The following is a 26,675-nucleotide window of genomic DNA, read 5'->3' as shown; positions in this document are numbered from 1 at the left end:
AATTTTGGGCCTTTGAAAGGACTTGGTCTCTACAATGTCAAAAACACTTTGAAGGAAAACTGCCCTTTTTTATTAAATCTGCAGCATTCAGAGAACAGAAAGACTTCAAGGTGCTTTGGTTGTCACTCTACACAAGGTTGGACAAGAAAATGCACGCTGTGGTCCTTCGGCTCTAGTGCTGCTGTCTGTCTCCATTTGAAGTAAGAAGGTTGGGTGCTATGCTTATGCAACAATGACGTTCGAACACCATTATCAGCAGTATTTACCAAATGGGTGCAGAGTAGAGCGATGGCAATAAGCTAGCTGGTGATACACAAACAGGGACTCAAATGCACAAACATGCATGCCAAACATGCATGCTCGGCCAGACAATTTACCACAACGAACACAGTCACTCTGTTTACAACACACATACACACACACAGAGTGGAACTTCATTCTCTGCTCAAGATGCCATTACTCCACTATATCTTTCCCTAGCAAATAGTCGTTTCTACTTTTATAATACTCTGAATGTTGTGGACGGCTCCTTTAAATTTAAAATTCATAAGTACCCAATAGGAAGCAACAGGACAGCAGCACTAAAAGACAACAATGAATCCTGTTTGTCAAGCCAAAATTCATTATCAGCTCTTTGGACAAAGAGACTCCTCAACAATTACAAAAAAACACAACAATTCAATCTTTCTGTTTTGTTGAAGTGAATTAAGATGCTGTTTACTGGAACACAAGAGTATGTGATGTCACCTGTGCAATAATGAAACTCCTGACTATAAGAAAGCATATAAACACTGAGAACAGCATGGGGCCAAGGACGGACGTGTAAGGGACAGCAGGTGTCCACGTCCTGTTAGATAGTGCAGCTGGAACCACTGTGAGGTGACATCCAACCCAGTTCATCAGAAGTGAGGAGAAGGTCATTGCTTCTTAAATTAGAACAGCTTCTGTTCTTGTTTTGAGATGTTTACTCCCAATAAATGTTGCTGCTGTGTTGATGCCGCCTCTCTGGGTCACGCAAGTGTGTCACAATGATTACGGTTGTTATCGCTGTATTGTTATTGCTGTTGCCACTTTTGAGAGAACGTGCCATTTGGCATGGTGACTGCAGGAACGTCCACCAGAGCTTGTGAACTAAATGTTTATTTTACTCCAAAAGATATTTCAAGTCTGTGAATTTGGCAGTACATCCAATCGGCCCCACAACACTTTCATCTGCAAGATCATCTGAGACCAGCTCCTCAAACAGCTGATTCAGCAAAAGTCCAGAGATTGCTGGACCCATTCAACGCCCCTCTTGCTCGGCCCATAGGGACTTTCCAGCTTTCTACTATGTTGTTGTTGCTACTATGTTGTCCAGTTGTGTATATTTATTGCTACAACAGGTGCGGTCTGGCCGACCGGAAGCATATGGCAGGCCCCTTAAAAACTTGTGAGATTTGTGGCATTTTGACTGCACATTTATGAGTGGCCTTTCATTGTGACCATCTCAGGCACACCTGTGTAGTAGTGATGCTGTTCAATCAACATCTTGATTTGCAACACCTGCCTGGTGGATGGGTAAATCTGGAAAAGGAAAAAAGCTCACTAACATGATTTTTTTTTTTCAATGACCAAAAATTGAGAGAAATATTTCTGAGTGCATGAAATTGATCTTTGACTTAAATCTGTGAAATATGGGGGGAAAAAAACAAGTGTTCAGTGTCTAGGCATCACTTCTAGTAGACTGTGTTGCACTGTGACATGTGGCACTTCTGAAAAGGTCATTCTATATGAGTGAAAGTTCCCAAGTGTGTCAGGATTATTACAGCATGTCAAAGGAAATGGAGGCTCAGTTTGACCCGGGGTCAAACCTCCAACCAGACACCTTTTGGCAAACACTTTGCACCTGCAGCCCACCAGCAAGCTGCAGGCACGTTACCAGTTCAAAAGAAACCCAGAGGCTCTTTGGGCTTGAAGCCAACGTTTTAATAAGCAGTCTGACTGTGTACCTGTTGAGGCGTAACCTGACTAGAGGGCATGTTTGACACACGGCTACACAGGGTGAGCAAATGTTCTTAACACTTTCACCCAAGGGCTTCAGGCAGGGCCAATAAAAATTAAAAAGCACAGCAGGGAGAGGGAACAGAAACTTGATTGTATCTTAAATGTATGAATACACAATCAAGACATTGTTAGTAGTTGTTATGAAAATGGGATCCGTGGCATCTATTTAAAAAGGTCCTCCTGTTTGGAAACCATTTAGGTCTGTCTTGACATTTCAAAAAGTCCCACTGCGCTCGAATTTTAACGAGTGCTGGCATTATCACTGGAGTGTTCATTTGAGATTCTTATGAGGGCGGTTGGATATTGTAGATGACAGCACCTAATCAATTAAACCCGCGGCCTTTTAGACAGAGTGCGACGCCGCTGTCACTCCATCCCTGCTCCTGGGAAAAACAGACCTCACTCCGTCTCTTTTATAAAGTCGTGTTAATCTTAAGTCTCCTAATAAACACCATTAGACGAAGGCAACAGTGGCGTCTCTCGACACGTACCGCCTCACAGTGTTCAGCCATCATTAATTAGCATCATCATCCCCAATTGTTTACTTGTGGCGAATGATCATTTAATTAGGTAACTTCAGATGGAGGATCCAAATATTATGGATAGATTATAACAAGATCAGTGGCAAACAGCTCCTGCAGCGGCTTAAGGAAGCTTAACTCTGTAGGACAAGTATCAATCACATTTATATGTAAATAGATGTAATTATCTGTACTAATCATCACACATTACTCATGAGGCAGGGAAGAGAAGGGCGCTTGTTGCTTTGATTCTGTGAAAGTGGCAGAAGTGTGAAGGAGACAAAGCCACTCAAAGACATGCAGCAGCGAGCCAAGAAATGCTCCACTGACGGAGACGGCTGTAAAATAACACCCACTTACTCAGAAGGCTCCCGATAAAAGATTCTCTGAGTAGGCACTATATGGCAAGACATTGATGCCATTTCTTTTTTGTTTTTCAAGATCACCAAGGTTAGGTTAGCCTGATTTACAAAAAATACAAAAAAAAAAAAAAAACAACTAACGTGCAGAGACAGTCTCCTGCTAGAATTTCATATTTGTGACAGACTCAGTCGGCAGCACTTAATATTCTGTTTGCTCACCATTATTTAAATAAACTTGCGGTCTCCAGTATTTTATCATCTACCCATATCACCAATTTTATCTAATCTCATGTAGTCTCTTTGCATTTTGAAAACTTGTCATTTTTCTCAAAACAAGTGAAAACATTCACCACTTAGCAGGCATACACCTTACAATCAGTGTTTTTAAGACTTTATTTGATGTTTTTGGCACCAAATCCTTCACTTTTTGGGGGGGCATTTAACATGTCGTCATTGAATGTGATGCAATTGAGCATCAGCAACAAAATCAGTTTGACTGTCTTATTTTATGTTGGAATGTCCGAACTGGCCACTAGCAATGCAGAGCAACGTGATGCAGCATTTTGAGCTCATCTGTTTTCAGATGTCCTATTGTATTTTTATTTATCACTTTTACATTTCTGCTGAAGCCATAACTGATTTGTGATGCTAAAATAAGGGGTTATCTATACAATACCTGGTTTGATGGATTTAGTGTGGACAGAGAGCATCCAAAGTGACTCGAAGTGATGCGATGGACACTTGCTTGCTGTTAGGACACATCTGTGCTTAGGATTTATGATCAGCTTATTTGAACTCATCACAGGCATATAAAGATGCATTAATATATATCAAAATATCAAATAATTAGTGATGAACTCACAGAGAATTATCACCCAACTCCACAGCGCCCCTCAGATCTACAGAGCATTTCTTCTTTCAGCTCATCATTTTGGTTTTCTTACCCACAACTTTCAACCTAGTTTCCAGCAGCAAAAACAGAAATTAGTTAAAAAAAAAACAAACTCTAATACTGCTCATCACCAATTAGCACACAGACAAAGTTACAAACTAGCTGGTGATCTTTCTGAACCACTTTTAGCAGCTAAAGAGACAGACATGTCCTTCAAGAGTTGGTGGAGACCAAAATCAGAGCTAAAAGAATAAGATTAACCAGGTGGACAAAAAACAGTGTTAATGTTACTTTGTAACTTCTGTGTTTGTGAATAGACAACCATTTAACAAAACTATTAACAAGCTCATATCAACTATATCAACTTTTAGTCATAACTTGTTTACAACTTGTTACAATGCCCCTTATTGGTAGAAAAATAGACTAATGCAGCTCTAAATTTGACTGTTTTATCTGCAAACATTAAAGGAATTTAGAATTCAGAATTCATGTCTTATTCATCCCTGTTTCAACATTTAATTGAGTTGATTTCTAAAGACACAGTTTTAAAGATTCCTACTGCACTGACAGTTTAAGGTTTTGGACTCTAATGCAACTTTGACCACGAGTTTCAAAGCCTTTTCCAAAATATCACAAATAATATGCTGGGAAAAAGATAGTGAAACCTTTTGTCCTAAAACAAGGCATATTAAATAACTGAGTCAAAAGTGTTCTATCACCTATGAAATACAAATTACAAAATAAAAGGAGAAATGATCTGTGTTCTCAATGGTGGCCACAACTCTGGATAAGATGAATATATTTTACAGCGTATATATTTCAAAAATGCGATTTTTTTCTCTCCTTGCCCATCTATGCTCATTTACCGCTGCTCCTTTGGCCTTCGAGCTCTGGAGAGCTGAAGAGTTTGTCTGCAGGAATTTTGTATTTCTGTTAAGAAGTCGCAAGGTCAGCCTGAGGGGGAAAAACAACTGGCTGTGCCTTCTCTTGCCTGGAAAAAGCATGTCAGGAGCACATGATGCGCCCAAGAGCTGCGACACACAATCCCTAATCAATAAAGGAGGAACAAAGATCCTGGGCCTCAGGGGCCCCGAGTGGGAAGTCGTCATGAGTAATGCCAAGCCGGTTGCTTCACTTATTCTGTCTCTGTTCTTTTCAGAGAGGAGGGAGGACCGTCTGAGCCACACAGACACACAATGATCTGTCAGAATTATAGATGGGACTGAAAGGGTGGCACAGAGATGGTGACAGACTCATGGAAACAGCCTCCTCTCTCCTCCACTTCTGAGGTGTTGAAGTGCACATCGGAAGCTATAGAACAAGTATTCTTGAGTTATTTGTTCAGGGTGACTTTCTAGTTCACCCTGAATTGTACATGATGCATGACTGCGCAATCGTGTCTGATCAACGTGTAAACTCGCGTGAACTCAAATTAGCCTCATCTCAACTGAAACGCTTCCCTAAATTAAAGTGAAAGATGTAAACATTTAGATTTAGCATTCTGTACACTCTGTTAAATGCCAGGAGCCGAGCTCAGCTCATAATTGCAAAGTCATTAAATGATCTCAGTTGTAATTTTCCAGTTTGTGGTGTCTTCACAAAGCCTGCCTTTTCTCCTTCATTTAATCATTTCATCAGCCTGCTTATCAACAGTTGCTTTGTGCCAAACTACCAACGTAATTACTGGAAAACATGGAGCGTAATTATGGAAAATAACTTAGTGGATAATTCATTTTTTGGAATACTCTGCTGCCTCTTCTTTACACCAAACCTGATAAGAGAGTCTGAAAATGCTTGGTGTGTCTTCACTTAATTACTTCTGACATATATTGTCTTGTGTTTTTGCCATGAGTCTTATTAAATTCTGCTTTTTAGCTTTGAACCATCAAAGTTTCATTGTGAAACTATTTCCAACAAGAGCTCCAGTTTGTAGATGTTCTCTAAGTGCAATTGCAAGCAAAAAAAAAAAAAGAATTTCACTCTGAGTTGAATGCAGAGAAAAGGAGCTGGAGGTTTTCTTTAATGACTTCAAAAATGGATTTAGCATCAGTGTCATTTTAAAAATCTCTCTCTCAAGGATACCTTTCCATTTTCTGGATGGTTAAAGTTAGTTAAAGATTACGGTTATGGTTAATCGTAAGGAAGCACTTGGTTACAATTAGGAAATTATCATTGTTAGATATGGGTAATGGGTATATTCAGGTTGGCATCACTGCGCACTACAAAAATGCACATACAATCATTAATTTGATTTCTAACCCCAACAGGTTAGGTTATAGGTTAGGTTTAGGAAAAGAGTCATGGTTTGGCATGATCATGTTATGTAATTTAACATAAAACTATCTACTTGACATAAAGTTACAAAGGTTGGTTTTAATAAATTATCATGGTTGGGTGTTGTCATTACGTACTTGATATAAAGTCATGTAGATTGGGTTTAGGACAATAAAGTTAAAAGTTAAGTTGAGGAAAACAATCATCAGGCATTGTCACTCTACATACTTACACTTTATATACATGTAAAGTTACTTAACGTGGTATTGGGTACCTTAAAATAACCTAGATTTCACTTGGTTTCACATGGGAACCAAACAGTGGTCTCCTGGGGGAAAGTCCTGTGTTTGTTTGACCTATCCATCCGTATACTTTTTCTCTTTATACTACTTTCTTCTTTACTTTCATCAGTGCATTCATTACGTGATAGCTTAATGGTTATGTTGGTTGTATACGAATTCCAGTGCATTACTTTTTGTAGGCATACACACAGTATGTTGTCCCTCCCCATGCTGTTCTCAAGCAAACTGTTGCAGCAAAGTTTGAAGTACTCTATTAGCATTACATTAAGGGAATTTAATACAAAAAACATACAATCTCCCAATTATTGTAAAGTGTACCATCAAATGTATGAGCAAAGTTGTTTGTGTTACAATTCAGAATCTACTTTTTAGCAGATACCCATTACAGTACAGGATTTTTTTTCACGACTCTGAGACATCATTGTCATCAGCTGTGTATCCTTCAGTTTCCTCTTTTTTTCAGCCTCTTACTTCATGGAGTCCTATTTTCCACGGCAAGGATAACGGCAGCTTTGTGTGATGTTACTTCTGACATATCGGAGAAGACATCAGATAAATCTGTGCTTATCCTTGTTAGTAATTCACAGACTCCTCAAGACGTCGCTGGTCGAACTCATGGCACTGTACGGGTAAGGCTGAAGAGACTTCTGTGTCCATGTGGCCCAATGCTTTCTGTTGTACACATCCAAAAATGTACTAATATTTATATATATATATATATTATATATATATATATATATATATATATATATATATATATAAAATGCTCTTGCAGCAGTAAATAAGCAACGGAGAGTGACTGCTTCACAGCTGCAGCTTGTGAGATGGAAAATTAACTGATTTGTCATCAGCAAAGGATGTTACTGGAAAAAAGCCCAGTCTGTACAAGATGTGATGATTTCAGGAAGTTCACTAAAAGACAGAATTAAGATCCATTCATGTGCAGAGAGGAATACCGTAATTGAGTGAAGTGTACAAAGTGGAAAATGCTACTAGGGAAGTGTATATATATATTTTTTAAAAACCCAGTATACTGAGATGTGCTATTAAGAGGCTGTGGGGTGTTTCATTGATGAAAAGATGACAGATGTGGTGTCAACAAGATGCCAACATGTTATCAAAGATGAGTTACAGCCAATAGATTAAAGCATCAGCTGCATGAATGATGTGCATTCAGCTCTTGTTATATTGCTTCAGCCGTAGAGCTCTTTGCCACTTGAAAAACATCCACAACAAATGCCACTAATGCCTTGTTGCTGTTTGTATCAAATATTAGCCATGTGGATAGAAACTGTGCTTATTAATCAAGTGCTTTTCTGTGCTCTTGTTTTCAATTTGAGCGTAAAAAACCTCAGCAGAAATGTCAAAATCGAGATGGGATTTCTTTCAAAATGTCCAAAAAGGGGTTTCACACTTGACCATGGTGGAGAGGTTTCTGCATTGATCAAATAAATCAATGTGTCATGATCATGGGTTTTGTTATATTGTGGACTTTATTTTGGCTGTTTTTCTGTTTGTGTTTTAGTTGTTTCTTGTTACTCATGTCCTATTTCCTGTTTTATTTTGTATTATCACACCACATTTGTTGTGTCTGGTTTTACTCCCTGTCTCTAGTGTTTCCCTGATTAGTTTCACCTGTCTTTAAAAGTCTGGTTTGTTCCTCCTTGTTGGTCTTTCCTGAACACCTGTTCTGTTTTAATCTCGTTTGCTCCACCCTTGTGTTCCCAGTCACAATCCCTGTGTTTCCCTCCTGTTCCCTGTGTCCACCCACCTAAGCAGTGTATCGCTGTCTTGATTAGTTTCCTGTGTGTGTATCCTCCCTGCTGCTTCCATCATGTTTGGTCCTGTCTCCACCTGTATTCTTCCGTATTATCATGTTGTTGTTTTTTTCAGCTTAGTTTTTGATTTGTCTTTTAATTGAACTTTGTGTTTTGGTCACTTGTTTGAATTGTGGACATTTCTTTGCATTTAAGTTCGCTGTTTGTTTGTACACCTGGCTGCTCATTTCTGTTCTTCATTTGGGTCCTCACCTGAACTCCCCTGGTTCACAATCTGCTGAAATATGATAATCAAAATGAAATAAAGTGCATTAGAAACAGATGTCACAAATGAATTAGAATGCTGAAGCATCTGCAGCCTGGTCTCATAAAAATACATGAAATTGACACAAATTCTGAATAAAGTTTATGTGGTTGCATTACAATTAGATGCTGGCAACATGAAAATGCCAATGCCAAGTCAATGAGGATAATTTAGTGGTGGTGGACAAACAAATTAAGCATAAAGAGTGAGAAAGACTGCATATGTGGTGGATTGGTCAAACAGACATGGACTTTCAACCAGGAAACTGCTGTTTGTGTTCTGTGTCCATGTTGTTACATGATTTTTTGGACTTTACATAACTTTGCAATGTTCTTTACATACATTCTTTACCAAGTTAACGTCATGTATGTCTAAAATCTTTTTCCCAAACTTAATCAAGTGTTTTAGAACAAAACGTCGACTGTTGGCATAGTTTACGTGTTGCCTGGAGACTGTGATGAAAGATTGTAACCTCCCTCACAACAATACATGAAACAAAAATGGCAGTCTTGGATTTACAGGATTTTGTATCAAAGTGGTGAAGTAGTTGGATTTTTCAGATGTTCACTTGAATACCCATTTAAGCGTTAGAAAACGTACACTAAATTGTGCATTTTAATCAGTTCAGATCAGTTTAAAATTTGCCGTTCTGGAGAATCAGTAGAAATCCGAAAAACAAATACACTGAAGAAACTTACATTTTCTGAGTAGGCCCTGACATGTAGTCTCTGGGGCTGTTTCAGGGACTGTTTAGTTTGATTCTATAAAAGGTTTTTGGTTAAGGTGTCACTTCTCAAAATGATGATAAATTGTAGCTGTTGCCAAGTGCACTAAATCTGGACAGATTAAACTGCCTATATGTCATATATAGATTGTAAATTGTTTTGATTCCACTGTAACTTCTTTAGATTTGGGTATTTGGGGTTTGCTGCCTATCACAGGTCCATTAGACTTTAACGTTCTGAGTACTGCAAAGGTGAAGACATTTGAAATGAAAGCTCTCATCTTTCTCTCTCACTCTCCTTCGTGTCACTTTGCCACTCCATCACACACATACATACATATTCACAAGGGCAAAACGAGGTGATCTGTCGCACCAGGTCCACATGGTACTTCACACTCTGCCAGCATAATGACATAGCATGGGCTCTCTCCGCAGCCAGCGTCTGTCCATCAGCTTCCCCAGAGCGAGCCGTTTAAAATGGATCTGGGTCACAGTGGGATCCCCTCTGTCCACCCGCTGGAACCTGGAAGCATTCGATTCATTTGTGACAGAGCCGCCTGCATTACTACCGCCAATCCATGTGACACACTTTACTGGCAGTGAGAGCTGCTGCATTATGTATTAACACTTAGCAGGTATGTTCTCTTCTATACACTTAACAAAAGTGCTGAGCTCCGTGTCAGCTGGATTTGCTTCAGTGTGAATGATAAAACTGATATCTAGAAGAAGAATTCCCCTGACATTTGCTCCACTTTATAAATCAGTCATGGTAATACTGCAGCAGCAACAGTTTAAACCCTCGAAAGGAGCATCATGCAAGATTTGGTATTTTTGTGATTCGGCACCCCTGCTGGTACACCACTGTTATAAATACAAATGGCGAACAGGTTTCAAACTGTTTGCTGTCCTAACATAAGCTGTAGTGATCTGTCTCATGGTTAATGAGAAAATAAAGACAGTTGAACAGCAGAGTCTACATTGGAACCCATCAGCTGTTTTCTGACAATAGTATAGCCTCTGGGGGCACTTTCAGCGTTTCTCACAAATTCATTCATTTGTTGCGGCCCACCATGCTTAAAAGATGTGCTGCCACATATTTCTTTTATATTTTTGGAATTGGACTGTTTATTAGGAGCACTAGTTGGAATATATATACCGTTTGGTTATTAATTGCACCAAACTCTTGGGGTCCATAGAGAAATGTTTTCCCTCGTGCCCTGTTTGCTGCATGTCATAGCCTCCTTTCTCTTTACTGTCAACCATTAAAACAAGGTAAAAATGCCCAAAAATATTCCTAAAAAGAGAAAAAAAATGGATTCCCAAACTCAGACATGACTGGCCTGCAAAGAGCCTTGACATCAACTCCATCCAACACCTTTGGGATGAACTGGATCACCGACTGTGAGCCAGACCTTATCTCCCTACATCAGTGTTAGACCTCAGTGATGCTCTCTTGGCTGAATGGGAGCAAATCCCTACAGCCAGGTTCGAACATCTGGTGAAAAACATGAAACCAATGGAGCGGAGGTTGTTATAGCAGCTCATTAAAGCCCATGGTTTTGGCATGACATATTTAATAATCACCTGTGGCTGCAATGTTTTGGTGTCCACATACTTTTTAACATACAGTATTTAATTTTTTGTTCCTTCTTGGTTTTTACATCATGAATTTACTGTTTAAATTCATTGAAATCTACAGTGTGCCCTGTCAGAATATCAGCATGTGAGGTCTTAAGGTGCAGCTGGAGAGCGACAAAGAGGGAGAGAGACTCTATCCACAGCTGTTGCAACATACTGTAGTTTTTATTGCACCTACGGCGCACTCAGTTTCTTTTTTTTGTCAATTTTTGTTCGATGATCTACTGTTCCCCCAGCATCAAAACACTACAACACTTGAGCAAACATTACTACATTTCACAAAACATTGAAGCATTTCAGAAAACAAAACATTCCCCCAAAAATACATTTCTCAAAACACTACATCTCCAAAAACACACAGAAAATGCTACAATATTACCAAAATGCTACAACATTACTCAAAGCAATTTTTTTCCAATGCACTTCAGAATTTGAGAAAACACTACATTTATCAAAACACTACATCTAACAAAACACTATAACATTTACCACATTACTACATTTCAGAAAACAGAACATTTCACAAAACGTTTCAGAAAACACTACGCACTGTTTAAAAAAAATTGTTTTGTTTTGTGAAATGTTGGTGTGTTTTCTAATATGTTGCTTTGTTTTCTGAAATACTGCCATGTTTTTTCACCCCCAGGGCCTCCACAGGAAGACAGTGTCTAAACACATTAGATACTACTAGCTGTGACTTCAAGTTTGCATGATGAACTTGTTTTTGTCTTTGGTATAATTTTTCTGTCTCGGAAGTTACAGAACAAAGAAACATGAATAGCATCAGCATACCCTCAACAGGCTCAGTATGGGTGTGCTCTCCTCACACCCATACTGAGCCTGTTGAAGGGTCTTTTAGTTGTTCACATCACTGCAGTTTACTTGAGGACACAGACTCACATTTTCAGACATCTTTGCTGCAGTTTTTCAGTTAACGCTGTTCTCCAATGACCAAAGTAAACTAAAGCAACAAACACTTGAGCCTCAGAAATAACTCTATTTGCTGCGAATGCATTCCCTCTGACTGCTCTGTGTCGTGTGATTTGCCCACTTTCCTGAGGGCTGATTCATGCCTGGCTACATCTATCAAGTGCCGGGACCAGACTTTTCTGTGAAATCCACCCTCCTCATAAACAAATTAATAGTTTCTTTTTCGCAATGTGTGCTCAGTTTAGTTGCTACACAATAGTAGCAATAACAGTCAAATATCTCCCATAAAAGGGATAATTGGATCACACACATGTAAACCCTGAACCGGAGAATACCTCAAAGAAAAACCATCCTCGCTGGGTGATAAACTTTTGAACCCTGGCTAAACACTCGTTGTACATTTTAATGTACAAAATTCATGTGGCAGACGGTTTTCTCTCTGCTGTGGTGGAAAAACAGTATCTGCAATTACACAGATAGTAAAAGGTTGTTATTTATTTGGTGGAAAACTGCTTTCATTTCAAGTTCATAGCTGGGTAATTTAGCTGAGCGCTCTGTAGCTGCTATAATTGGTCCCTTGATCAAACCTGTGAGATTGGAAAGCAGCTGCAGGGAGAACGGACCAAAGACTTGTTTCATAATTATGGTACACAACTACTTTAAACCATTTAACCAGAGTCTTTACATTTCCTCTTTTGCTGAACTGAATATCAATTTCAGTTGAGATAAACAAGAAATACCAGCACCACATTGAAATCTGAACAATTCATCTTTACGCTGGTTTGATCTTAGCAAAAGTCAAATAACATCTGTCAGAAATGTCATATCCAGCCGCTGGGGAAAGCATTATCTTTGAAATACAGGCACTGATCTTTAACAAAAGCAGAACACAATCCCCCTGTCGTCACTTCAGAGCTTGCTAAAGAGCTCGTATGTGTAGGTTTAAGCTATCAGAGGCAGGTTTTTATTGTCTTTAACACTCGTATGGGATGATAGATGAACATATTTAAATGCAAATGAGGTACAACTATCACAGATCCGTGTTTTGTTTGCTTTGCTATTCAGCAGCATAAAGCGTAATTGAATAAAGGCAATATTTTCACTCTGAAATTATTTGAACTCCCATCGCTGCTCAGTGATGGAGGTCTCAGATGATGTTGCTTTGTTCTTTAACCACTTGAACAACACATAACGATATTACCGCAACATCAAATAAGTCGCTTACAGCAAAGATGGATCACCATGAGGTGTAACTGCTTCCATGTTGCCGAATAAAGAGGGTGTAATCAATCATTTTTTTGGCAAAGCAGTGGTTCACTGTGGATTCTGTCAAATGGAAGAAACACTCACAGTCCCATAACTGAGCCGTGACAGTTTACCGCTCACTTGAGACAAGCTGAACAAATCAGAGCTCTCATATCAGAAGAAACGTCAAACACTGACTGGACGGGATGGAAAAGCCATCTGATACTCGGTCGAACAGGATGATAACATTTGTCAGACAGCTTGCTGTGTTTAACTCACAAAGGGACTTTGTTTATAAAGGGCTAGTTTACCAAAATCACCCACTGTGGTTCTCAAACTTATTTTGATTAATGTACCCCTGCTGAAATATTTTTTCAGCCAATTACCCTCAGACAAAACATTTTTGGTAAAAATAAACATAAACTTGACCATAAATGCATCTGTTTCAGAACTTGAAAATAGGAATATTAAATGGACAATAGGTTTTATCAGACATAAAATAATTGTTTAAGGAATTATGCATGATTGATATTTGAGAATCATTTTTAAAAGAATTCTCATGTACCCCCATGCAGTACCAGAAGCAATGATCATCTACAAGGTATTCGTATTATCAGCAAGACAAGGTTATTTAAATAGCATATTGTAGTACTTCATAATGGCCGGTTTGAAGTCCTTGCATAATGAATTGACAAGTAGCCTGTAGACACTGTAAGGCTTTTCCATTGGCATTTTTGGCCGTGCCCATATTATAAAATAATGGATGTAGCTACAGTGATGTCAACCACTGGTTTTTGGTATCCTGCTTTGAAGTGTCAAATTTTATCTGTTGCCATCTTGGTTGTTTGGAGCTAGAAGTGACTGTATTTGGACAAGAGCGTATAGCTTTGCAGGACCAACGGATGGATCTGATTAAGAACCCAAAGACACTATCCGCAAATAGCCTGTTACCAAAAGAGGCCATGTCCTCAATTAAGCATATCTTTAAGCCTTAATGTAACATAAAAGTTATATAAAAATTCCCCTGCAGTACGGATGTCATGAATGTTGAAATAAGCTATAGCATCCAAAAACAGTTCTGTACCAGGTTGTTTATTTGTGCTGTAAAGATGGGAATTTTAACGTGGGGACTGTCTCACTTCTGGAGCCAGCCTCAAAGGTGGCCACTAGAGAAATTATTTTATGGCAAATGTTGCTGTTTGCCTGACCAGGTGAAACCATGCCACATTCATTTGTGTTTCCATTACCAGTGTTAATGTGCTGAGTTGCACCCAGGATGGACTGTCTCCGCAGTTGGGCCAAAGTGCGCCCCACCACATCCAAATGGGTGCTGGGCTGATGCATCGAGTCAACCTTAGTCAAGCAAAGCCAACACGTGTATGGAAAAGCAATAATCGTCTACAGCCATGCTATCCAAAACATTGCAACTGAAAAGAGACATTGTTAAAATTTTTGCGCCTCAATTGATATTTAAAATATGAAAATGGTTTATTTCTGGTGAGATTATTGCAATTACCCTTTAACATTAAGGGTGAGGACTAAACAGTTCTTCTTGTTATTTAAACCTGCCATGTTGACATTGATCATTAACTCTATGTTCTTCTTACCATAGGAAACCACCACCATGACTACCAGCACAGCCACCTGGATCTGACTGCGCTCACACCTAAACTGGGTAAGCCAACACACTAATGTAGTATAGTCCTTAACTGGAGATGTGATGTGACATATAGTGCAAAACGTCACTGTATAAATCTGCACTGAAAATGTTAATGTGGAATGCATGCCAGAAAAGTAACCCAATGTCACCTTGCTGTATCTTTTCAATGCTAAAATAAAGTTCTGTGTAGTCTGCTCTGGCTTTAAGCAGCGGTTATTGACCCGACGAGACATTCCCAAATGATATGCATTATTGTATTTCTCTAAATGAAAGTACTCCAAACAACTCTTGTGATTTCCAATTTCAAGGACAAAAGTTTATCTTTCACAGGGAAATTAAAATCTGAGAAACTGATAAAGAAGTCCTCAGAGAAAATGAAAAGCAAAAGAGTGTATGATAATCAAAGGATCATCTGTGCAGTTTGCTGCAGTTATTGAAAACTCAATTACTGTTATTGCATTCCATCTATTTCTCTAAATGTGATTTGGTGTGAAAGGAGAGCAGGTTTAAGTGTGGAGTTACTGAATGCTCCTGCATCTAAACGGCAATGAAATGAAACACGGTGTAATTAAAGAGGGAATCTGGCTTTACCCGTAATAAAAAATCTCCTGTATGATATTATGAAAACTGCAGAGGCACAGCTTGTGTCAGTGTCGTTGATACATTATACAAACTTTTCCGCCATTAATGGAGTGCAGCAGTCCACATTCTGCATGTGCTCGTCTGCCTCTTAAACAGGACTGCCTTTTCACTGGGAAAATGGGTTTCAAAAGTACTTTCAGCACCAAATAAAACTCTTCAAACTGCGCTTTGGAAGTCTATTTAGCTTCTGATGAGGATGGTAGCTCTTATGCATTATTCCAGATTTGCTGGTTTAGACTCTGTTTAACCCTTGGCAACCTCCTTACAATATTGGCTTTCAGCAACCTATGCTATAAGAGGTTTGGTTGCAACATACTGTGCACATTTATTGTTATTGATCCTTTCTTTCTCACTTGGATTTGTTAGCCCACAGACAAATGAGATACGGTAAGTAATACACATACACGTGGTGTTTATGTGTATTTTTCTTCACTTTTTCTTCCACATATATCATGTAGAGATCAAAATTCTTTACCTGCACACTGGGGGTCATTTTTTTATTATCCTTTTTCTTTCTGTCTTTTTTTTTTCAGCGCTTGTGTATTTTTTGCTATCACAAAGTTTCACGCCGCTGCATTGCAACCCATGACCTTTGGTCCGATCTCGAAATCTCTACTTCACACATTTTTCTTACTGTTTCACTCCACCTAACCGGCTCTATCTTCCCTACAAACCCACACACATGCCGGCGCACTCTTTTTCCAACTCAGTGAATGTCTCCCCTCTACACCATATGTTCCTTGGTGTTCTGTGTCCCTGTCCTCCTTGCCGCAGTAGCCACCCAGTCCTATTTTTAAATCCAGCACCAGAGTCCCTGACGGTATCCCAGCCCTCCCCACCCACTGCGCCTCCTGACCCATGACTGGGCGTCCCAAATACTGAAGCCACAGGAGCTCCGCACAGTGCAGGGAGCCTTCATGGTGCCACACATATCACTGATACCCAAAACTGTTGAAGGAATTTTACAATGTGTCACTTGAGCTGCTTAGACACAGTTAACAGATTTGCAGTTTGCTCAGAATGTGTGACGGGAAAGAAGCAGAGATTAGTACATTTTATTGATGCTATAAGTCGTCAACACTTAGTAAACCATGACCTTGAAAAGCTCAAAGGGAAAGTCACCAGACTCTCTTTACATATCGAGGAGTTCAGTTTGCCTCAATAAGCAATTAACCCTATTTTCTAAAATTCTGTCTATAACCACATTTTAATTATTAGGGTGTTCCCTGTGAATATTTCAGTGGATGAAAGTTTTGCTTCAGTTTTTTATGTTTTACAAGTACATGTATGTTAAGTTTTCTTTTAATTATATTTTTTAATGTATATCTTAGTAAAAACGTGCATAGAGCATTGACCCCCCCCCAACAAAAAGAAGTCAGTGTAAGACATGGATCCCAATGCTGTTTATGTGGCACTTTTCTTTGCAGACGACTCCATTTCATGTATGTAAAAACAAAGGAAGAAAATGACAATAGAAAACAGAAGAAAAAAGAAACAAGATTATTAAATTACCCTCCAGACACATTATGAAGTATGTAAAAATACTTTGCTACGATAAATAAATTGTTAAAAGGATGTTCCAACATAAAAAAAAAAGAAAAGAAAAGAAAAAAACCCAAAAACCTCTGAAAAGGGACCTACCTGACAGGACCTTCTCTTTCTCCCTCATTGATAAATTCAGAATCTGACATCCACCCTGTTCACTATCAATGCTTTAGCTTTCCGCTCTCTCCAGCCCTGCCATAGCGCTACAAGTGCTAGGTTGACTTGCAAAAGAGCTTTGTTTTATCAAGGTCAAACATTTTAGGGGACATAAACATAAGATAAATACATTTCTTGGGTCTTTTAGTCCTTTTAAAGCACATAGTTACTCCCAACTAGCTAACTACAGCTGGCATATGTTCTGTCAGTGCTATGGCTGGTTGCACCAATTAAACACAGTCTTGTGCTCAAATATAGTGAAGAAAATATTCACTTCACATTTGGACTGTATGCACCTCTATTGTTAATGCAGCGGCTCCCTGCCTGCAGCCGTGGCTGTAATAACACAACACGAAATTATTGATTGTGGAGCAAATAGGGTCAGGCAAAATCACACTGACGTACATCTCGAAATGCAAACAGACCTTTTCAACCCTCCTTCCCAAAAGCTAACGACCTCCAGTACAAGTCTTTCTCAATCCGCACATGCTGCTACATCACACCTTGCCCTCTCTATCTCTCCTCCAGTAAAGACTCCCGGTGTATAACCCATCTTTCTGACTGACTGTACTCTGACTGCACCGCACTGCTTCCTCCTCTGTCCCCTGTAGAGAGACCCCAGCGGATGAACAACATTCTGACCTCAGCCACGGAGCCCTACGACCTGTCCCTGTCCAGATCCTTCCAGAACCTCAGCCATCTGCCGCCCTCCTACGAGCTGGCCCTCAAGTCTGACTTAAGTAAATACTCCTCCTCTCTCCACAGATTAAGTCGGCGGTCCTTCATTTGTCCTCCATCGCTGTATTTTTGCCTTATGCATTTAAAAAAAAAAAAGCAAGAATGATGTCACCCTCATACCCTGTAAAATAAAGGGTTGCCACACTCACCGTGTCTGGCCTGATGAAACATCTGAATGTCCATTACAGAGACATGCATCATGATAAGTATCTCCAGATGTTTGGTGGCTCATCCTGCGGATAATTTTCTCACTTTTTCACCTTTTTAGGGAAATAAACTTCTTAAAATGCATGACAGTGCGCAAGAGCCACCATACTCATTCCCATCGACTCATCTATCGGCCCCATCGACTGACATCTAATTGGCATGTAATTTGGCTCCATCTGCAGCCCATGTCATGTTGCTAATGTCTCTTAATGACATATTAAGAGCATTTTTTCAGTTGAATGGCTTTTATACGCCAAAAAGATGGCGCCTTAATGTCTACGCAAAGCTGGATAATGACGTGGATGCAACCTCATGACCACCACTTATCTGTTGCATGTTTGCTGTATACATCTGGATTTTCTTTGGCTGTTTTAACCTTTATTAAACCAAGGAGTCTATTCGGATACATTTTTGCCTCAGAGGGCTTTACAGTGTACGACATCCCTCTGCCCTTAGACCCTCACATCGCCCAAGGAAAAACTCCCAAAAAAGAAACCCTGTACCGGGGGAAAAAAAAAAAAAAGGAAGGGATCCCTCTTCCAGGACAGACAGACGAGCAATAGATGTCGTAAATAACAAATGAAATACAATCATGGCAAAAAAGGAAAGAGAAAGAGAGAGGGGAGGAGAGGGGGAGAGAGGGGGAGAGAGGGGCAGAGAGGCACGGCAATAATAGAAACAGATGCATGTCATATTACAATAACGGTAGGTGTGAAATTATTAATTGCACTCTATGATGATGTTGAGGGTGATGATAACAGTCTCATGCATATGTTGATAGGGAGGTGTCCAAAGGCAAGATCACAACATCGGCGCAACCAAGACCAGACCACAATCAGGGCGAGCGGGGGGCATAGTATCAGTATCGAGCACAACCAAAGGCAGGGTCACAGCATCAGCACAGCTATCACCACGGTCAGGGACAGCCAAGGTTACAGCCAGGATCCAGGAAAACTAGGAAACAAGGGAGCAAGAATACTCCCGAGAGGCAACAGGATTAGCGTAGTGCAATTCAACAGACCCAGGCTCTGTGATCGCGAACCCCAGGTAGTGAGAGTATCACGTGGCTATCACAGATGTAAGGCTAAGCTAAACTACTGAGGCTAAGCTAAGCTTGCAAATGGCAATGCAGTTAACAGACATGCATGATTTTCTGATGGCGGCATTGAGAGAAGGAAAAGGAGCTCAGCGTATCAGAGGAAGTCCCCCGGCAGGTTAAACCTATGTCAGCTTAACTATGGGCTGGTCCAGGCAACCTGAGCCAGCCCTAATTATAAGCTTTATCAAAGAGGAAGGTCTTAAGTCTACCCTTAAAAGTTGGGGTAGTACTTGTGTAAGTACATGTGATGTACTTACATCACATGTATGAAATGTATGAAAGTCAATGCTGTTTGAACACAGCTGTTTGAACACAGTATTACACAACTTACGTATGTACGTCTTGCGGGAAAGGGCAGACCATGATCTTTTCCTAAACTTATCCAAGGAGTTTTGTTTCAGAGTCCAACTGTTACCAAACATTAACCACGCACTGGAACGTGTTTCAGCTGTGCATAGAGACTAAAGGGAGCCTTGTGATTTGTCACTATGAGATTCTTAAGGATGTGACAAAGTGTATTTGATGACCTGGAAATAAGACAAGGGTTGGTAGCAGTCAAGCTAAATTTTTTTAAAGATATATATGAAATATCTGTTTTTTTGTATACATTGTGCATAAGGGGATTGGGATTGTAAATTTACTTTTGGGGCATTCAAGGTTAGATTTCAATGATAAAACAATTGCCAATAGTTGCACTGGGCCTAAAGTTCTGTTGTAGCCTGGTTTACAGTGTAATGGAGTGAAAATGTACAAACTATTTCTTTAATTTGAATGTTTTGTTTAGATAATCCCAAGCTGTATTAAAAGCAGAATTGTGGTTGCATTTATCTCTCCTCTGTTTCAAAGTGATGCAGAGCTCTGGAGAATTTTGCAAACGCAGTTCAAACAGAACCTTTAAAGCATCAGGAACAAAAACATCTTGTAAAATCTCCCATATTTAGTCGCCTACTTACACTTCAGATCCTCCACTTGAGACCATCCATTTTTCATGCGTCACTTTGAGATAAACCGCTTTCAGATGAGCTAAAAATGTTGAATTAAAGCGACAAGATCATCGGAGGGGGACGCTCTGGTCACAGCTGGACTCGTCTCATCTGAGCATGAAAATTACTTTAAGTCAGTGAACTCATCGAACAGCACATTTTTTGGTAGCGGCTTTCACCTTGTCTTCCTTTAATACACTCAAGTAAACAGACAGTGAATATGTGCTGCTAAGTGTGCCATCATGTTCCCTATTTGTCAGTCGATTGATTCAAGCACAACACACTGTATGCTTGCTGGTGTGCTGTGCTGTGAGTTATCGCATTTAACCGATTTGTTGACAGTTAATCTTTTCTAAAAACATTTCCTTTGGGCTCAAGAAGGTACTCTATGTTTACAGTGATTTATCAGTGAAAACATTGCAGAGCGTTAGAGAGTACTTGTGCTGTACTTTTCCCTTCAAAGCATTATTTGCAGGAACAAATTTTAATGCATAGCAGATCTTCAAATTGCTCTGCAGTTGTACCGCACACATGTGAATGCACCATTCACTGTCCTTGAATCTTAGGAGACGTTACACACTCAGAGAAAGCCATTTAAATGTGTCATTGGGTTGTGTAATAGAAAAACATGCATTGGTGCAATCTCCTTTCAGCCCTGTTCAACGTTCGTCTTTTATACATTTGCTTTCTCTCTCCCTTATCAACTCTGGGCTTTGCTCTTATCTCGCCGGAGCCTTGTACACACACACGGAAAACCACGGAGATGAATCACGCCAAACGACAAAGAGGCTTTTCGAATTTGAGACAGGAGCCCTGCAGAATTTGTCAAATGAGCAAGCAAAGTCGTCCCTTCAAGAAAGCCCGACCGCTACAAAAAGAATTAAATTGTGGGTTCAAGCATGTGTGAGGTCTTTGGAAACAAGCCTAAAAGTAATATAATTAGTTGGTATTTTAATTAAACCATCTGGAGAGATGATGATGACTAAATTAAATCAGTACGGTTTATTTGCAATTTTATACATGTGTGTGCTTGTGCTTGTGTGTGTGGCTGCTCTTCCATCCACTTGTCCTTCAGTCATGTCAACAAGGCAGGGATTGAGGATGCTGCTCTAAAGTGACCTACGCAGCTTCTCCAAGGAGGCTACAAAAAGGAGGAGAAATCTTGTTTGGCTTTGTTGTCTTTCACCTTAATCACCCTAAAAGGGATTAAAACACCTTTAAGAACAAACAAGCCACCTTTAATCCGCCCACAAAGAAAAAAAATAATTAAATTGCTGCATGTCCCCTTTTTAATTTCACCGCTTATGCTCCAAACCTCTCTAAAAATCACTTTATAATTGATGTTCCACCAGTTTCACGAGTGTTAGTGCATTATATGATTACAGTCTTCTGTGATCAATAGCTGACACATAAATATACTGCTTATATTGAATCTAATCTCGCAGAGTGGGAGCTGGGGTTTAATTAGCCGTTGTTAGCTATTTCCTGTTTGCAGCTCCACTCCACGTTTGGGACCCTTTAGCCTCTCGCAATCATGTTAATTTTAAAGTGCTGCATTTTATAGGTGCCGCAGAGATGAGATGGAGCAATATGCATCACCCCCCCTTAAATCATTCCAGTCATTTAAAGTGTAAACGGTGTAACGTGTGTACGCTTATGAAAAAGGAGGTCTTAAATCAAGTGCGGGGAAAAGGCAGTTTTCGAGAAAGAAGAGGTGCATTTGTAGTCAGGTGTTTTTAGGCAGCGGAGAAGCCTTCTACTGAAATTAATGTTTCAGTGAATTCTCAAGTCTTCATTAACCTCAATTGTAGAGAGAGAGGCTTAAATTCTCTGAGCATATTATATATTATATTTTTATAAGAAGTCTTTCTGTTGATGCTGACTACTGCAAAATCAACACTGCCTCCATGTTTACATGTTGCCATAATAAATTCGCAATATACATTTCCACAACACCAATCCAATCAGTACAACAATCAACATTCATGTGATACTCACCACTCTTTGGCTCAGAGTTTCTTCTCTAAAAAGAAATACCTTTGCATTCACTAATTATTTCAAATTGCTTCTGTTTTATTAGTCAACCTCGGCAAGGTGACAATCAATGGATATGAACACGTTCAGCAGCTTTTACATTAAAAGCTTTGCAGGAAATAAATAAGATCCCCTCCTGCTGCCGCCCATACAGAAATGTAACATATATACTTATACTTCAGTATACTTGAACTTTCATTTATGAAAAACATAGTGTGCACATTGCTGGAATTTTATTTCCAGCAATGTGCACACTATGTTTTTCATAAATGCCCGAAAGCTTGCCAGAATATCAAGATGCAAAGTTTCTATTAACCATGTTTTTGGGAGCCAAATATGTGAACAAGGACGGGGCGCAAAAGTGTGCAGACTGCCTCTCCTTTTCTTTTATATGCTGCCTTTGTCATGCAACAGCGCACAGCTTGGATACTTGATATTTTCAGAAAAAGTTCTATTGAAGGTTAATTAAACAGCTTTTGGGAAATGTCAGAATAAAAGGAAACTGGAAATTGCTAGTGAACAAAAACTGAATTTCAATTAAAAAGAAAGAGTAGTGGAGTGTGACTATGTCATGACCAACCACCCCAAATGGTTTATATTTCATCTTTATTTGTTGGTGTCTTCCCAGGCCTTGGCTATTACCTGAAACTCACCTTTTATTTGAGAATTAATGTTGCATCTTTTCTCATCATAGCAGGACATAATACACTCCTGCCACATTAACATTTAAGTGTATAATCACTACAGATCTCACACAGTGACTGGAGTTTGACCTATTGATGCAGCTATGGGCCACAGCTTCTCGACTGTGTGTATACTTGTACCCTCTGGTTGAGTTTGGTGACATTTTCTGCCATAATGTCACATCCAAACCAAGCCTTCAGGGAAAAATGCTGAAGTGCATCGCCACAGGCCAAAGTTGGGCCTCTTTCATTGAGAATGCACAGAGCAGTGGACATGAAACCCCTCATGGAGAGGCAATAAGGTGACCTTCTGTATCCAGGCATGACATCTCTCCCAGAGAGCTGAGCATTCGCACAAACAATTCCCATCATCCCTCTTCTCCACGACTCTGTGAAGCGTGGTATGGTCCTAAAACGGCCATTCGACCTCTGTGTTCTGCAATAATTAACTACTGCAGAGGTAACGACCCCTCAGCCGCAACAGTTAATCAGAGAGCTTGTGTGGTAGTGTCCCCCTGTGAGCCATCGCTGCCAAAAACAGGTAGATAAAAGTCTGCCAAGAGCTGAATGCCGCCTGTGGTTAATACATCTGTAAATGACTTCAACATTAGGAGCACCCAGCGGAGAGACCAACCTGCTTTCTGGCAGGGGATCAACTGGTTGCCCATTCAGGCAAAACCAGCTCATGATCTGTTGTGTATTGTGGCGTGCTGATGAGTCCTCTCCACGCTGAAGGACAACTTCTGCTGTCGTTCTGTTTTTTTTTTCACAAAGAAAAAGGACGAAACCATTCAAAACAGGTTAAATAGGACTCTTTAACAACTGCGTGATTACTTTTATCATCTCATCCCTTCAACAGCAGTCACAAGGTGTAGGACAAATATAACAGAGACTAAATGTGCCAACATATTCCTCATGCTTTTCAACCATTCTTGGCCCTTATGGTCCTAGTGCCTGTTTCACGAAAGTGATTTTTTTAGCCATGCTTACGTGCAGATTTCAAACAGTGATGCATCACAATTCATTGGTGCTTGCAAACTGCAGATAAATGTGCATATGTTGCAATAATTCAAGTCAAAATTAACAGAAGAGGAAATTATTTTACACTGTAAATTGCAATTACAAGCTTGTTGCAAAGACCTTTTCAGACTAAATGCCAATAATTTGTGGGGATTATTCGCAACTGAATCTATATTGGCCTTGGTGTAAAAGGTTTCAGAGTGAAAAATTGTCAGTGTATTGTCAGTCTAATAGATACATTTGTGGTGAAGAATGGGAATCAAAATTCCAAATCAAAATCAAAATTGTGCAAGGGTGGAAACACCAGAAATATTCAGAAACATCTTTCTATAAAACATGGGTTCAAATTCCAGGAATGCCGTGTATTTTACACTCTGTGAATGCATGCCACTGCTTCCTATACCCCTTTTCCATCCAATTACCTCTGGTTCTTGGACTGGTGCCAATCAGGGATCTTGGATCTTTGGTGCTATCTAGTGAACCAGTTCCATGTTGGTAGGAAAGGGACACTAATTGAGTTGTTTTAATAATACACTATGTTCCTAGACAGAGATAATAAAACCTGTGCAGGCCTTTTTTGACCACACGGAAAACTGATCAGGAATCAAGGGAGTCCATGAAGAATTGAACCGATAAACAGAACCGATAATGGTATCAATAAAATCTTATAGTTTTGTTTTGAGTGACCCAGGGTTGTTGGTCTGCTTGAATGGCCTTCTATGAAGTGTTAGACTCACTAACTTGATTAGAATGAACATTCATATTGTTCAAGCATCCAGCGGTGCATTTATTCAGAGCAAGGTCAGTGGTCTTGATTCTGTTGTCTGATTAACTTTATCTTCTCACTCCTCAGGTGATAAGGACATAGATGAGTACTATGCGAGGAAGCATCATCATCCTGAATTCGGTGGCCGGGGACCGACCCACATGGTGAAGCTAAATGCAGATCCCCAGCAGCACCAGCAGCGGCAGCGTCCCCGCCGAGTCCAGAGGGCCATGTCCCAGGACCACGTCCTTTCTCCCCCAAGGACGCCACGTCGCGGAGACTATGGCTTATCTTCATACGGCGGGATGGCAGCTGCTGCATACAGCAGCAGTCGGCACCTCTCAGAGGAGCAGCTTCTGTCAGCAGACCGCCTCCACTCCCAGGATCCCTTGCTGCTGTCCCCAGCAATGAGGCGCGACAAGTTCCGGGAGAAGGCGATGGCTCGGGCGATGTCTCACGCCGACATGCTGATGCCCGTCACGCCAGTCATGGACCGCCACAAGATGACCAAGATGCACTCTCAACCCAGTGCCTCTAACGACTACAACACGCTGACGGTCAACCACCAAGCGACCACGTCTAAGAGGCAGGCATTTGCCAACAGACGAACACACACGGTGGACCACCTACAGTACATTCCTGGCCACCACCACACATACCGCACTGCCAGTAAGAACGAGGTAACTGTTTAACTGCAAAGTGGTTAGCTGAAGGATTCCTGAGTCATACCACTGACATCAACAGAAATCTCCAAAATCAGCAAGTCTCCTCAGCAGAGGTGTTCTGTCCTCTGCTTAAAACAATCTCCTACATTAAAACTCCTCCTGCTTTTTAGCACAAGCTTCCTGTGTCATCCAGAATCAACCCCCGGCAAAGACATCTCTTTCTTAGAGCATCATAAGGGCTTTGCGCTTTGACACAGAGGGATCCTTCATGCCAGACATTTGACAGCCTGAAGAAGAATATTTTTTAAACTGGACATGGGACCGGAAGGGAATTGTATTAACTTTATAAATATATAAATATACTATATTTACTATTTGTATTTTCAGTCCTTGTTATAGCTTTAGAGATTCTCATTGACTGATGTAAGCACTTCAAGTGGTGCCTCTTGAAATTGTCCCATTTCAATGATGAAGTGGATTTGTGGGTTAAAAAGCACAATTAATGAATTCCCTTTTTTGGTTTGGTTTATTTTACTCTTCTTCTTTGGTAAACGGCCAGGACATATCAGCTTATTAGTGAAAACAGAGGCAATTTCTGTTGCAAGCAATAGACGATTGTAAATAGGCTATGTTAGCAGCATTAAAAGAAGAAAAGCTGGCCCTTTGACTTTTTTGTTTTGTTTCCTCCCACCTGGAATCTATCATGGATTCTCAATTAATAATTTTAATTTTAGATAAGGCAAAGATCCCAAATCAATATTATTTCCACAGATGTCTGCAAAATATGTGGATGTAATATGTATATGGGGAGTATTTGTTTTTCTTTTTTTAACTGTGCTTGTAGCATAGAATGATTGTGTATGAAACAACCTCTTACCACCGTCAACTGGCAGCTTCAGTCTGCAGACTTAAACCCACAGGTGAAACTGGAGCCTGATGGTTGTTTTAATTAGCTTAATTTCTGTTGACATCTTCTTTGCTTGTCATCCATGAGGATGACCCTCCCCCGCCCTCTTCGCTCAGTTTGCGATTGGCCAGCTGCTTCCATTTCTACATATCAGGTACTCATTGTGTTGAAGCTTGGGGGGCATAGGTTGAGTTGTAGTTTTGTGTTCATGTGTCGACTGAAACAATCAGTACTGAAGAGGACGTCGTTACCGCTAGTCAGTCAAGCATTATTTAAAACTGTGAACAGTTTGTCCAGATGTTTTCATTAAAGCAATGCCTTATAGTATGGAATTCCATGTGCTCTTAATTGAACAATCATGCTTTTGTCACATGTCTTGTTGTCTTAGCTTTTTGTGCAATACTATTAATTATAGTTTACCAGCAGAACCAGCAGTAAAAATCTGTACAGTGATAGATGATACAGTACATATACCTCAAAAAGACTAAATTTAATTAATGGAGTCTCAAACTTTAAAAGTAAAACAATCAGTACATACCAGAGGGTTCTATTGGAAA

The 26,675-nt window shown here is 40.0% G+C and overlaps 1 protein-coding gene across 1 annotated transcript in view; it reads left to right on the top strand.

Moving 5' to 3' along the window:
* The window catches only part of LOC121957030 (protein shisa-6), an 89,714-nt gene extending 64,225 nt beyond the window's left edge, over nucleotides 1-25,489 (top strand). The window contains exons 5-8 of the mRNA XM_042505523.1: nucleotides 14,626-14,688; nucleotides 15,682-15,702; nucleotides 17,628-17,756; nucleotides 24,634-25,489. Coding sequence (XP_042361457.1) covers nucleotides 14,626-14,688; nucleotides 15,682-15,702; nucleotides 17,628-17,756; nucleotides 24,634-25,238 — 818 coding nt within the window. The 3' untranslated portion in view covers nucleotides 25,239-25,489. The remainder of the gene's footprint in view (nucleotides 1-14,625; nucleotides 14,689-15,681; nucleotides 15,703-17,627; nucleotides 17,757-24,633) is intronic.
* Nucleotides 25,490-26,675: the final 1,186 nt, after the last annotated feature.

The sequence above is a fragment of the Plectropomus leopardus genome, chromosome 17 (assembly GCF_008729295.1).
Source record: "Plectropomus leopardus isolate mb chromosome 17, YSFRI_Pleo_2.0, whole genome shotgun sequence".
In the NCBI taxonomy this organism is placed as follows: domain Eukaryota; kingdom Metazoa; phylum Chordata; class Actinopteri; order Perciformes; family Serranidae; genus Plectropomus; species Plectropomus leopardus.
This window is presented reverse-complemented; position numbering and strand designations above follow the sequence as displayed.